This window comes from Oenanthe melanoleuca, chromosome 17, assembly GCF_029582105.1.
Source record: "Oenanthe melanoleuca isolate GR-GAL-2019-014 chromosome 17, OMel1.0, whole genome shotgun sequence".
Classification (NCBI taxonomy): domain Eukaryota; kingdom Metazoa; phylum Chordata; class Aves; order Passeriformes; family Muscicapidae; genus Oenanthe; species Oenanthe melanoleuca.
This window is the reverse complement of record NC_079350.1, coordinates 8,969,001-8,983,103: the sequence shown is the minus strand read 5'-3', so window position 1 is coordinate 8,983,103 and position 14,103 is coordinate 8,969,001. Positions and strand designations below refer to the sequence as shown.

Here is a 14,103-nt window from a genome sequence, read left to right as displayed (position 1 = left end):
GGCTCTGGGCTCAGGGACAGCCTTACCTTGCGGTGCAGCAGCTGTGCCTGCGGGCCCCCCGCGCCCTCGATCTCGTAGCGCACGCTGTTGAACAGAGCCACCCCAAACTGCTCCTTGTAGCAGCGGCAGAACTCGCCCAGCACCTTCCCCGTCCTCTCTGCAACGGGACAGCACAGCCACGTTAGGTCTGGGGTCTGGAACCCCTCAGAACCCACAGAGCCCTCCCCTCTCACCCTGCTGGAACAGCCCCTGGTGCCTTCTGCCCTCCCTGTGCAGCCCAGGGATTCATGGTCAGGATGATCTCTTTTTTTTCTTTTTTTTTTTTGGCCTTTCACATTAATTTCATGGATTCCTCTCCCCGGCAGGAAATTCCTGACATTGAGCTGATTCCGGCGGTGCTGAGGCTTCCTGAGCTGCTGTCCCTGCTGGCTGAGAGTGGGGCAGCCCCCTCCCCACCCAGACAGCACCCCCCGAGCCTGCTGTGCCCCCAGAAGGGCCATCCCACCAAGGGGCTCCCAGCCTGCAGCAGGGTTGGGATCAGGGGACCCCACACTCACTCATGGGAGGCAGGGACCCCCAGCAGGACCCCAAACTCCAGCCTGGGATGAGCCTGAGCTGCCAGGTGTCCCCCTGCACCCCACACTGGAGGAGATCCCCCCATCCCACAGGCAGCCCCTCAATGCAGGGGGTGGGGGCCCATGCAAACCCACCCTCCCAGCAGGGACAGGGCTTTTCCAGCCCCAATGTGACCAGAGGATCCCCTTGGGCACCCTGAGACACCCAGCACCCCTGCTCCAGACCCCACACTGGGGTCCCACACCAAAACCCCATCCTGAAGCATCCCCAGAGAGAAACAACTCCCCCCCGAGCTGCTTTTGGCACACAGCACCTCGACTTTGAACTCCCCAGTCAACTTTGCCCCAGAGCCTGTGAAAAATGAAGAATTTGAGTCTCCTCCAACAATTTCTGACAGCTCAGGCTTTGCCAGAGCGCTGGCGATGGGGAGGACGGATCCTGGCTCTGCATCCCAGTGCTGGAGCCAGCATGATGCTGGGGGCATGAACCCAGACAAAACAGCCCCCACGCCGGCTCAGCACAGCCTGGCAGCAGCCAAAACCCCCAGCAGGAGCCAAAACCCCCAGCAGGAGCCAAAACCTCCAGCAGGAGCCAAAACCTCCAGCAGGAGCCAGCCCGGAGCTGTGCTGGCAGCCAAGGCAGCACAAGGAGCAGCTTTGCTGCAGGGTGCTGCAAATCCCCTGGGATGAGCAGCTCCAGAGGAAAATGCTGCCTGAGGAGGGATAAACCCATCCCTGAGGAGATGCCAGCACTGCCAGCCACGGCAGCAAGCTACAGAGCAGCACCAGGCTGTGCCAGGGCAGAACCCCCAGAAATTACACAAATTCACACAAAGGATGAGACCCCCAGCTCATCCCAGCAATTCCTCAGCCTGGATTTTGGCCTTTCCTCCTGGAATCCACACAGCACCTCTGTTGCAATTCCTGTCTCCCAGGCTGTGTGATTTTGGCCAGGGCTCTGGGCAGCCATGCAGACAGCTGAGATTTAAAAGGACGTTTTGAGGTTTCATTTCCTTTCAGTCCCTGGGAAAAAAGGAGCCCCTGGTCCCCGGGCAGGCGAGCCAGCTTAGTCACTCATTCTTCCCTGATTAACAGCAGGGCCAATTAGGAGGGTTTAAGTAAATGGAAAAGCAAAAGTCAATTATTTGCAGAGGTTGGAACAAGAGTTGCAGTCGAACATCCGAGGTGACTAAACCTCCCCAGGCTCAGCAGGACCCTCTGGGTGCTGAGGGGATGCTGGGGCCACTGGTGCTCCCTGCCTGGTAGCCCTGGTGGCAAGCCCAGGGGGGACACGGGTCTCTGGGGATCAGGAGGTGACACAGGAGTGGAGTGAGTGGTGGGCTGTGCCTGAGCAGAGGGTGGGAGCCCATGCTGATGATGCCAGAGCGTGTCCTGACCCCTCACATCTGGAGCACCCGAGCAGGGCGGGTGTGTCACAGCCAGGAACTGCCTCAGCCGCCCACTGCCTCCTTCACCGGGCTGGGAAAAGCCTCCCTGAAGCGCTGGGGGCTGTGCAGAGTGTTCCCTGCCAGCACAACGGAGCACTGAGAGCTGCAGAGACTATTCTGTGCTCCAGCTCCATGACCACAGCCACCCATGGCTCCCTCCATGAGCAGCTTTGGCTGCACATCCAGGTGTGTGACACAGATTGTCACCTGTCCCCAGAGGGGTCACGGCCACGGAGGGGAGAGACCCCACAGCCACACCTCTGGGTGTGGGCTCAGACACCCCCAAAGCCTTTTGGCAAGCAGCAGCACCCAGGAGCTGCCAGGGCCGGGTGTCCCAGCCAGCCACCCACAGCGCTTTCCCAATCCTGTGTTTGCTGTGGGGCTGCTCTGCGCAGCACCCACGCCCTCCCCGTGCCACCACCCGGCCCTGTCACACCCAGAGGGTGGCTGGGCTGCTGCAGGCCCTGGCAGGTCCTGCTGGCTCCTGGTTCCTGGCAGGGGGAAGCCACTCTGGGCTCCCAAGAGCAGCACCAACGCCTGCCCCAGCTGTGTCAGCACCTCTGGGCACACAGCTCCTCTGTCCCCCTGCTCTCCGTGACTCAGGCACACGTGGTGGCTCCAGCAGCAGGGGGATGAAGGGGCTGCACAGCCGGGGGGGCACGGAGGGGGCTCTGGGCACTGCAAACCCCAGACAGGCGGGATGGAGGCAGCAGGGACAGGGCTGCTGCTCCCAGCCACGCTCCAGCCCTCCCTGCCAGCTCCCCAGCCTTCCATTATTCTAAATAATCATTTTTCCTTCCGTTTCATTAAGAGAAAAGCCGAGTGTCCGTGATACACAGGGCATTTCATCACCCAGCCAGCCGGGGCCGTAGCACAGCAGGGCAGGGACACGGGGACAAAGCACAGGTTTGTCCCTGTCCCAGGACACGCCCCAGGACCGCAGAGCCAGAGGCTCCTGTGGGTGAAACCAGCCAGGAGAGCAGCTCCTCTGCTGCCCATCCCCCTGCCCAGCCCTGCCACCACAGCTGTCACCCAGCCCAGGGTGACAGGCAGGGCACAGCCCTGGAGCAGGGTGCCCAAGGGCAGCCCTCGAGTGCTCAGAGGTCACAGCCCGGCCAGGGCAGCCCTTGGTCCCTCTGAGCCAGGGCAGGAGGTGGATTTTGCCTCCAGGATTCCAAAGGAAAAGTGTCCAAGCTGGTCCAGCAGCCTGGGCTGGCTCTGTCCTGCCCTTGGAAGCATCTCCAGCACCACAACCAGCCCCACACAGGATCATGGGCTGGGCTGGAAGGGACCTGAAACAGCATCTCCTTCCACCCCAGTGACCTGCCCCTGTCCCAGGTGCTCCAGCCCCAGTGTCCAGCCTGGCCTTGGGCACTGCCAGGGATCCAGGGGCAGCCACAGCTGCTCTGGGCACCCTGTGCCAGCCCTGCCCACCCTCCCAGAGAACAATTCCTGCCCAATATCCCAGCCCTTCCACCACCAGTGTGTGTCCAGAGCTCATTTCCCTCGTTGCCCTTGAGATCATGTGAAAATGGGAGTGCTGCTGTAAATAGCCCAGGCTGGGCCCAGTCAGCAGATCCAGCCACAGGGAGCTCAGTCCTGCACAGGTTTGCTCCAAAATTTCCTTGTCCTTCCTACTCCTCCTCATTCTTGCTCAGCTCAACACACCCCAGACCTGCAGGGGTGTCAGGGGTGCTGTGTGTCCCTGGTGGGACAGAGCCTGGTGGGGACAGGGACAGGGACATGGCTCAGCCCAGCTGTGGCCCCAGGGCTCACAGCTGCTCCCAAAGGCAGTGGGACCAGAGCTCTGGGGCTGAGAGGCTGCCCCACCCATCAACAGGGAATCAGGGACTTGTTTCGGTGGGAAGGGACCCTAAAATCATCCAGTGCCACCCCTGACATGACAGGGACACTTCCCACTGTCCCAGGCTGCTCCAGCCCCAGTGTCCAGCCTGGCCTTGGGCACTGCCAGGGATCCAGGGGCAGCCACAGCTGCTCTGGGCACCCTGTGCCAGCCCTGCCCACCCTGCCAGGGAACAATTCCTGCCCAATATCCCACCTCATTTCCCTTCCTTCAGTTTGAAGCCGTTCCCCCCTGTGCTGTTCACTACAACTCCTGATTAAAGCCCCTCTCTGGCTTCCTTGTGGCCCCTTCAGACACTGGAGGGGTTTGGGTTGGAAGGGACCTCAAAGCTCATCCCATCCCAACCCCTGCCACGGGCAGGGACACCTCCCACTATCCCAGGAGTGGAGAGGCAGCAGGGCTGGAGCCAGTGCCCAAACCACTGGGGATGACACAGGGATGCCTCACCTCAGGCAGGGAATTTTCCTCTTGGTCCAGAAAAAAAATTAAGAAAAACAAAAAGGCCAAACCAGCTCATTGAAGCAGAACCCCCAGGCTGGGAGAGGGCAGGGCCTGGCCTGGCTCCTTTCCCAGCCCTGTGGGACAGCAGGACTCAGGCCAGCTCCCCTGGCCCCATGCAGTGTCCTGTGTCCCCTGCCAGCCCAGCCAGGGGTGACACAGGATGTGCCTGCGTCCTGTGTCCCCTCCCAGCCCAGCCAGGGGTGACACAGGGATGTGCCAGTGCCCCATGTCCCACTGCCAGCCCAGCCAGGGGTGACACAGGATGTGCCTGTGTCCCATGTCCCCTGCCAGCCCAGCCAGGGGTGACACAGGGATGTGCCTGTGTCCTGTGTCCCCTGCCAGCCCAGCCAGGGGTGACACAGGATGTGCCAGTGCCCCATGTCCCCTGCCAGCCCAGCCAGGGGTGACACAGGGATGTGCCTGTGTCCTGTGTCCCCTCCAGCCCAGCCAGGGGTGACACAGGATGTGCCTGCAGGACAGGGGGGCCAGGTCCTCACCCTGCCCTGGTGACAGTCCCTCTGTGCCATGGTGGTGCTGGCCAAGGACATGGTGGGACAGGTGCCCCGTGGGCAGCGAGTGCTGGCCTGGCCAGTCTGCCAAGGCTGCTGGGGGAGGAGTTAATTACTAATTTAGCCTGTAAATGATTAGTGAGCGGGGGCAGGCAGCTGGGGGGAGCACAGGCTCCCAGTGGCACTGACAGGGACAGCCACCACGGTGGCACTGCCAGGGACAGCTACTCCTGGATGGCTCTTCCAGCAAGGCAAACAAAGCCACCACAGGGAGGCTGGTGCCACCACAGGGAGGCTGATGCCACCACAGGGAGGCTGATGCCACCTGTTGTCCCCAGGGCACCCCTCTCAGTGGGGCTGCTCCAGCCAGCCCCCTCTGCTGCCTGGCACACCCAGGGGGTGCTCCCTTGTCCCCTGGTCACCCCCCTGTGTCCCAAACCCTGGCATTATGCAGACAGGTGTGTGGGCATCCCCCTGAGGACACTGCCCAGCAAGGACAGGGTGCACACATGGATGAGGTGCCCAGGGCACCCCACAAGCCAAACATGAGCACCCACGGCCATGGGCTGTCCTGGCTCATCCCAGGCCCATCCCAGCAGGAATCTGGGAAAGATGACAGCAGGGGACAGCTCCAGGCAGGCTGAGCAGAGCAGTGACAGCCAGCAGAGGGGACAGTGCCCCTGTCCTGGTCACAGCAATCCTGCAGAGCCAGCGGGGGCACCCAAAGGGTTAAACCCCAGCCGGCAGTTCAGGGTTTCGGGAATTTGGATGTGAGCTCATTTCCACCCAGAAACACAAACGCCCTCACGGGGGCCTGACTCAGCCCCGAGGATCAGAGGAGGCTGGGCACAGCTCCGCACCGGGCAGGCACAGGAACGGGCTGCAGGAGGTTTGATCCTCACCACAGCAAACCCAGAGCTGGCCCAGAGCTCTCACACAGACCAGGAGAGGCTGGGACAGGGAAAGCAAAGTGGGGGGAGCAAAAGCTGGGAGAGTTTTCCCTTTTCTCCTGGAATCCAAAGGCGCCCTTCACACAAACCCCCCAAACCAGCCCGGGGTGCTGCTGCCAGCCCTGGGACTGAGCTCGATGGAGCAGAATGCACCAGGGCACTGCCCGGCTCCATCCAGCGCTCCGAAACCCATGGGGAACATTTCAGAACAAAAACACTGCCCGAAACCAGCGGAGAGGGCGGCGGGGGTGGGAGGGAGCACATGGCGCTGCCTGCCCGGCTGCCCTGTGACTCAGCCGCGCTGGGGAGGGTGGGCTGAGCCGCAGGAAGGGATGAGGCAGCGGAGAAACCAGCTGGGGCCAGGCCTGAACCGGTTCATCCTCTCCGGCCGTGCCTGCGCCGTGCCGGGCGCTGCCCCCGCATGAGTCAGGAGCGCCCGCGGTGCCAGCGCAGCGCTGGGGCACCCGCTGGGGCACGGCTCTGCCCTTCCCTGCACCTTCGGGTGTCCCAGCTGCGACCCCAGGGTGCTGCCAGGGCTCTGGGCCCATCCCCAGCACCCTGGGGTGTCCCCCCAGCCAGCCGGGACCCCGGGGTGCTGCCAGGGTTCTGCCCCATCCCCGCACCTTGGGGTGTCCCAGCTGGGACCCCGGGGTGCTGCCAGGGCTCTGTGCCCGTCTCTGGACACCCCGGGGTGCTGCCAGGGCTCTGTGCCCCTCCCTGGACACCCCGGGGTGCTGCCAGGGCTCTGTGCCCATCCCGGGACACCCCGGGGTGCTGCCAGGGCTCTGGGCCCGTCCCTGGACACCCCGGGGTGCTGCCAGGGCTCTGTGCCCATCCCTGGACACCCCGGGGTGCTGCCAGGGCTCTGTGCCCGTCCCGGGACACCCCGGGGTGCAGCCAGGGCTCTGTGCCCCTCCCTGGACACCCCGGGGTGCAGCCAGGGCTCTGTGCCCATCCCTGGACACCCCGGGGTGCAGCCAGGGCTCTGTGCCCATCCCGGGACACCCCGGGGTGCAGCCAGGGCTCTGTGCCCATCCCTGGACACCCCGGGGTGCTGCCAGGGCTCTGTGCCCATCCCTGGACACCCCGGGGTGCAGCCAGGGCTCTGTGCCCGTCTCTGGACACCCCGGGGTGCAGCCAGGGCTCTGTGCCCGTCTCTGGACACCCCGGGGTGCTGCCAGGGCTCTGTGCCCGTCCCCTGCACCTCGCCCTGCTTGCCAACACCGCTGCCCTCCCAGCCCCATCCAACCTGCCGGGGCACTGCCGGGCTCTGCAGCCAGCCACGGGATCCACGGGGCTGGAAATGAGGGAGCACATTCCACAGCAGCTCCTCAGCCTCTGAACAGCTGAAAAACACTGACAAAACCACTCTCAGGCAAGCTTTGGACACCTGCTGCCGCTTCTTTGGACGCTGCTGCTGGCGGTCCCCAGTGCCAGCCCCTGCTGCAGCCCCTCCCCGTGCCTGGGTGACATCCAGCCCGGCAGGACAGGGATTAGCGGCTCTCTGTGCCCCAGGGTGTTTCCCGTGGTGCGGATGCCGTGTCCCGCTGCTGCGTGCGAGGAATGTGAATAACAAACAGCAGCGACATCCCTGCCCCGAGCCCGCCTGCCCCAACAGCCTCCGAGGATGGGGAGGAGGAGATCCCCGCCCCAATCCGACCTGCAATCCCCCTTTCCCCTCGGAGCAGCCTTTGGGGAATGCTCCATGGGCACGGTGCCCTCACAGCTGGGTTAAAGCCGCCCCAGCCCAGAGTGACACCGGGCAGCAGGCACAGGGACAAGCCACCAGCAGAGGTGACTGCACCCCCAGGACTGTCAGGAAATGTCCTTGTCCTTGTTTGAAAGACAGGTATTTGCCAAGAAAGGCAGGAGCCCCTCCCTGAATGGAGAGTGCAAACCCCACCTCTCCAAATATTATAGTTTTGGAATTAGGGGTTCTCAGGCAGAGATATGGGGGTGGGAGTAACAGTTCTTTCCTTGTCTAGCCATTTTAACATGTCAATTGGAAAAAATTCCAGATAGAGAGGAGGAGAAAAAAGCAAAAAACATCCCCCAACAGTCCCATGGACAGGGAGGATGGAGCATCCCTGTAGGGATGGCTCAAGCTGAGCACCAACCCCAAACCCTGAGCTAGAGCAGCACCCACTGCCCTCACCCTGGCTGCAACCACATCACCCTCATGTCCCTGTCCCCTGGGTGCCACCAGCACCCAGGCAGGGTGGAGAAGAGGTGCCACCACTCTGGCTGTCCCCACAGCAGGGTGGGACCCAGCAGCACCCCCCACACCGGCCAGGCAGCACTGCACCCTCGGGAATGGCACAACCCCACCGTGCCCACCCCCTGGCACAGGGGACACAGCAAACCTCCTGTGCTGGGGCAGCTGGGGCGGGTGATCCCTGCTCCAGGACCTTCCCCTGTGCCCCAGCCCCGGGAGGGGAGCTGAACCTGGCACACCCTCCCTGTGCCCAGCTGGACAGGGCCGGGGGAAACCCAATCCAGCCCCAGGGGTGGAGACCAAACAAAGATTTTTATGTGCATTTAAAAAAACAACCCAACCCAGAGGGATTTGGTGAAAACAGATCTGAACTTGTGCTGGAGCTCGCTCCCCTGCTGCTGGGGAGGCTCCTGTGTCCAGCTCCTCTGTGCCCATGCCATAGGATGCTGAGCCACCACACATTTAGGGTCTGGGAGTTGGCTCACCCCGGCTTTGGGCACATCCCTTCATGCAGGAAAACCTCTCAAGGGGCTGAGCAGAGCTGGCAGAAGGAGAAAGGGAGCCAGGACAAGTGTCCTGTGCCCCAGAGGCACAACAGGTGAGATCCTGCCCCAGGCCCTCTGTCACCTCCAGGGCACTGTCCCATCCATCCTGCTGTGTGGGAATGTCCCATCTGGGGACTCCCCCAGTGAAGGGGTCAAGTTCCCAAGAGGAATTCCCCAGAGAGATTGCTGCCAGGGAAGGGTAGGAGGGCATGGCAAAGGACAGGAAGGCAGGCAGAAGGGCACTGTGCTCTAGCAGAGCTGGGACCTGTGTCAAAAGTCGCTGCTCTTTCCCTTTGAAAAGGGGGAAAAGGTGGAGTTTGATTCCTTCCTCCCCTGCCGGTCCAAGAGACCGGGAGGAAGCAACGAGCTGCTCTGCTCTGCCCCTTCCTCCCCTCTCCCCACGGAGCCCCTGCAGGCACATCCAGGCTCCAGGCCAGGCAGGGCTGGGGAGGGGCACAGCTCCTGCTTGGGGACTCACCAGACGGGCCCTGGGGGCTGCAGCCCCAGGATGAGGTGACACCCCCACAAACTGGGTGGTGGGAGCAGAGCTGGGTGCTGCAGGGGCTCAGCAGGTCCTGGTCCTCACCTGCCTTCACACCTTGCCCCACGGATAACCATCCCTGGATCCCTCCAGCCCTGCTTCCCGCTGGAAGCTCACAGACACAGCAGCCTGGCAGGGGCTGTGAGCCCCTCCGAGCTCTGAGCCAGGAAATCCCAGCTCTGGCTGTGTCCTGCAATGGCTTTTGGGGTGTCTGACACTGCTCTGGGGGTGCTTTTCTCCCCCTGGGCTGGCCCTAGCAGAGCTCTGAGCTCTGTTCCTGCCGTCCTGGCAGAGCAGGGATCCCCTCCCTGCGTGCCCCAGCTCGCTGCAGCCCGGGCCTCTGGCTAAACCCAGCCTGGGGGAGGCAGGGAAAGCCCTCCCCGAGGGCAGGCACCCTGCCTGGGGCTCGCACTGCTGCCCACGATGGAACACCACCAGAGCCGCGTCCCCTGCCCCGACACGCCGGCTGGGAGCGAGCCTGTGCCCCGACACGACGGCTGCAGGTGAAGCCCCAGCTTGCCAGAACCAGCCCGGGCTGCTGGCAGGGAGCCCTGCGTGCCAGGGGAGTTATTTATTTGGCGATGAAAGACACACGTTTGGCTGGGAGCGAGCACGGCAGGGCTGCGGCGCCGAGCCCTGGGAGCCTCCCGGCACGGCTTCCCCCGGGGCAGGGCGAGGGCTGCAGCCCCCAGACCAACCCCAGAGCCCAGCAGCCTCCCCCGCCCACGCCGGCGGGAGCCGAGCTGCGGCACAGGCTGGGAAATGAGTGTCACGCTTAGGGAAGCCGCAGAGAACCTCCCCCCGCTGCCAGCAGCCCGGTCCCTGCGGCACACCACAGCCTGGTGCCTTCTGGGTTTGTGAGGCACCTCTGGAGCCGGCCCTGCACCCAACCATCCCATCCCATTATCCCATCCCATCCCATTATCCCATCCCATCCCATCCCATCCCATCCCATCCCATCCCATCCCATCATCCCATCCCATCCCATCCCATTATCCCATCCCATTGTCCCATCCCATTTTCCCATCATCCCATCCCATTATCCCACCCCTTCCACCCCATCCCATCCCATCCCATCCCATCCCACCCCATCCCATCCCATTATCCTATCCTATCCTATCCTATCCTATCCTATCCTATCCTATCCTATCCTATCCTATCCTATCCTATCCTATCCTATCCTATCCTATCCTATCCTATCCTATATCCTATATCCTATATCCTATATCCTATATCCTATATCCTATATCCTATATCCTATTCCATCCCACCCCACCCCAGGTGGGATCAGGGCTATGCACACCCCGATGCCTGACAAGGCTCCTCAGAGCAGGGAGGTTGCAGGTCCGGCCCCAGGGATGAGGCTCATTGTCACCTCTGCCACCTCTGCGTGGGCTGGCGCCTGTGGAAGTCCTACCCCGAAATTAGCAGGTGCTTCACTCCGTAATTAACGGGCTGGCGACTCCCCGGAGATGCCAGAGCAAGGTGTGAGCTCCCAGGGACCCTCCCTGAGCTGCCACCCACCCCCACATCCCTCTGGAGACACCCAGCAGCTCCTGCTGCATCCCTGGGCTCTGCCACTCACCCAGGATGGCCCCAGCAGCTCCTGCTGCATCCCTGGGCTCTGCCACTCACCCAGGATGGCACCAGCAGCTCCTGCTGCATCCCTGGGCTCTGCCACTCACCCAGGATGGCCCCAGCAGCTCCTGCTGCATCCCTGGGCTCTGCCATTGTCCCAGGATGGCACCAGCAGCTCCTGCTGCATCCCTGGGCTCTGCCACTCACCCAGGATGGCACCAGCAGCTCCTGCTGCATCCCTGGGCTCTGCCACTCACCCAGGATGGCCCCAGCAGCTCCTGCTGCATCCCTGGGCTCTGCCACTCACCCAGGATGGCCCCAGCAGCTCCTGCTGCATCCCTGGGCTCTGCCACTCACCCAGGATGGCACTCAGGGTTTCCCTGGGTGCTGGCGCCCCTGGGATCCACCCCAAAGCCAGCCAGCTCCTGCCAGCCATGCTGCAGCCCCCAGGAGAAGGGGTCCATGGGATGCTCCAGGGAAGGAATGACTCCAGCATGAGGGAAGAGCTGCATCCACTCCCATGCTGAGAGCACCCTGGACATGAGAGGACATGGAAAACCCCAGGGCACCCAGTGACATCCTGGTTTCCCAGGACAGCCCATCCCTGCCACCCTTGTGTGATGGTGCCCACGCTGGGCATCCTTGCACAGGGAGGATGAGCCAGTCCCTGCTCCAGCCCACAGAGCAGCTTGGAAGCAACTCCCAGCCCACATCTGGGAGGAAGAGCAGGAGGAGGAGGAGGAGGAAGGCAGTAGAAGGGTGCTGACAAACAAACTGGATGACTCAGGCAGGAAGATTTCCAAACCAGGGTGGCAGGAGGAGGTGGCAGGGTCAGAGAGACCTTGGAGAACGGAATGCAGGAGCTGAGGCAGCTCTGCCAGCAGCTGTGGATCACACCTGGCTGCCCTGACAGCCCAGCATCCCCAGTGCTGGCAGGGAGCTGCTCTGTGGCTGCCTGGAGCCTCCATCAGTGGGAGGAAGGACCCCGAGCCAGCCAAGCCATACGTGTGTGGCTTGGGACTTTTGGGAGACACGGCATGAGTCTCACACAGCCACCATCAAATGGGCTGGGACAGGGCCCAGGACCTGCACAGCCTGGGCACTGTGGGCATTTCCCACCTCCCTCCTGCCTTTATCCCATTCCCAGGAGGGGCTGGGCCAGGCTCTCCCCAGCAGCTCTGCTGGTCTAAGGAGCTGCAACCTCAGGAATCCCTGCCAAGCCCAAAGAGCTCCTGTCCCTCCAGCAACCAGGGCTCATGGTGGCCTGGGCAGCAAATCCAATCCCCAAATCTGAGAGGACAACTGGGAAAAGCTGCTTGGAGAAGGGCTGGGTCCCTCCTGGGGCAGCAGCAGCAGCGAACAGGCCGAGCTAGGCAGGAAAACCTGGAGTTTTCCCCGCCACGTTGCTTTGCATGCCTGACAGCAAGTCGTGCCTTGCCTGCTGGGTTCCAGCCCCTCCCAGCTCCAGGGGCTCCTCAGCCAGCCAGGAGCCCTGGCAGGAGCAGAGAGGTGCTCCAGGAACCCAGTTTGCCCCAGTCTCTCCCAGGGAGGTTTCCCAGTACAGGTGTGTCCCCCCTACTCACCCCAGCATGGCACAGGACATGTCCCAGCCCGGTGTCCATAATCCTACTCCACAGGAATGTGATTTTCCTCATTAAATCTTTTTCCCATGAAAACTTTTTCTCATTAAAAGCTCTCTGCAGTCCCCAAGCATGGTGGGTTAAATCCCACCCTGGGGTAACAGCTGAGTCCCTGCCAGGGTGCAACCATCCAGCCTGGCCTTGCAAACACCCAATCCCTGACCCAGCAGAGACAGATTCCTGCACAGGAAGCCCAGCCAGGCTTCTCCTTGTTATTCTTCAGGATTAGGATCACAGGGGCTTGCACAGGGAGCTATCTCTGCACACACAACCAGCGAGTCACAGAGAAATTCAGCATGTGCTTCGGATCCAAACCCGCCACAGGCAGCCCTGACCCGCTGCAGCCTCGCGGATCAGCGGGGCTGAGCTTTAACTAATGCAAGATGAAAACCCCAGAGCGAGTTCCAAGCTCTCCTTCAAAGCTCAGAAACCTGCTGGCGTCCTGCTGAGCCGCATACCACGTAAGCACTGCTGCCAGGATGGGGCCTGGCAGGGCGGAGGGGCTGCAGGGCGAGACAGCGCGGCCGTGCCAGCCCCTCGGCAGCCGCTTCTCTTCCTTGGGGACAAAAGCACTTCAGAGCCACTCCCGTGGCTTTATGGCCGCCACAGAGCAGCGATACGGCGGAGCCACCTCCAAAACACCGGCACTCCCCAGCCCTTGAGCTGCCGGCGAGATGCACAAGGTCCAGCACCAAGCCACCCTCGGCTGTGACACCCGCCCAGGTGCCGGCGTGGCTTCGGCCACTGGAGAGGAGGTTTTGCCAAGCCTGGGGAGCTGGAACCAAAGCCGGGGCACCGAAGGGCTCGGAGGTCACGTCCTGGCGGCTCAGGAGCCCCGGGGAGCCGAGCGCCCGCATCACCAGTGACGCACAGCGCCCTGGGGGAGCCCAGCACGGCCACCGAGGGGTGACCCCAGCGCCAGGGTCAGGCTGTCACCACAGACCCCAGCGAGCAGCCCCGAGCCCCCCAGGCACCGCTTCCCACGCTCCGTGCCTGTGCAGAGCCGTCACCCCGCGCTCCCCAGACATCCTGTGCCAGGGGCGAGGCGCTGCCGCCCCGACAGACGGACGGGCTCTCAATGACCGCTTTGTCACCCCGCCCGTCGCACGGCTGGCCGGGACACTGCCGCGTCCTGCCTGCAGCCAGCCCTCCCCTCCGCCCCACAAGCTTTGGGGGGGGTTCCCTAAGGATCCCCCAGCACTGTGAAGGGGGATGAGACCCATCCGCCAGCCAGCGGCAGCAGCCCCGTGCTGACAGCGCTGTCCCTGCGCTGGACCCGGCTGCCAGCATCCCCCGGAGCACAGCTCTCCCCTCCCCGCAGCCCGAGGGGTCCCCGAGCCCCGCCGCCAGCACAAACACCCCCGGCACAACCCAGCCTTTCATTCGGGACCCTCGAGTATCCCCCCCGAGCTGTGCCGAGGCAAAACCACGGGGAAAGTAAAAATTAAAAAGTTTAAAGAGCCAGAAAGAGGCGAAGAGCAGGCGTGGGGGTCTCGGGAAGACTGAGCGGGGGGTTCCCAAAGGGATTGAAAGAGGGGTGGGGAGATCCTGGAGGGGATGAGCGGAGCGGGGGGCGCGGCGGGGGCTCACCCGCGATGTGCTGGCGGCGACCCTCGTCCAGGTGCGTGGAGACCACATCTCCCATGGCGAGCGGAGCCGGGCCGGGCCGGGCGGCAGGAGGAGGAGGGCAGAGGGAGAGGGAGGAGGGAAGAGGGAGAAGGAGGAGGAGGAGGAAGG

At 63.1% G+C, this 14,103-nt stretch overlaps 1 protein-coding gene across 1 annotated transcript in view; it reads right to left on the bottom strand.

Annotated features, from left to right (window-relative positions):
* NIBAN2 (niban apoptosis regulator 2) overlaps positions 1–14,103 on the bottom strand; it is a 30,618-nt gene extending 16,515 nt beyond the window's left edge. The window contains exons 1-2 of the mRNA XM_056505144.1: positions 13,957–14,103; positions 27–157 (exon numbers count right to left, since the gene is read on the bottom strand). Of these exons, the coding sequence (XP_056361119.1) occupies positions 27–157; positions 13,957–14,011 (186 nt within the window). The 5' untranslated portion in view covers positions 14,012–14,103. The remainder of the gene's footprint in view (positions 1–26; positions 158–13,956) is intronic.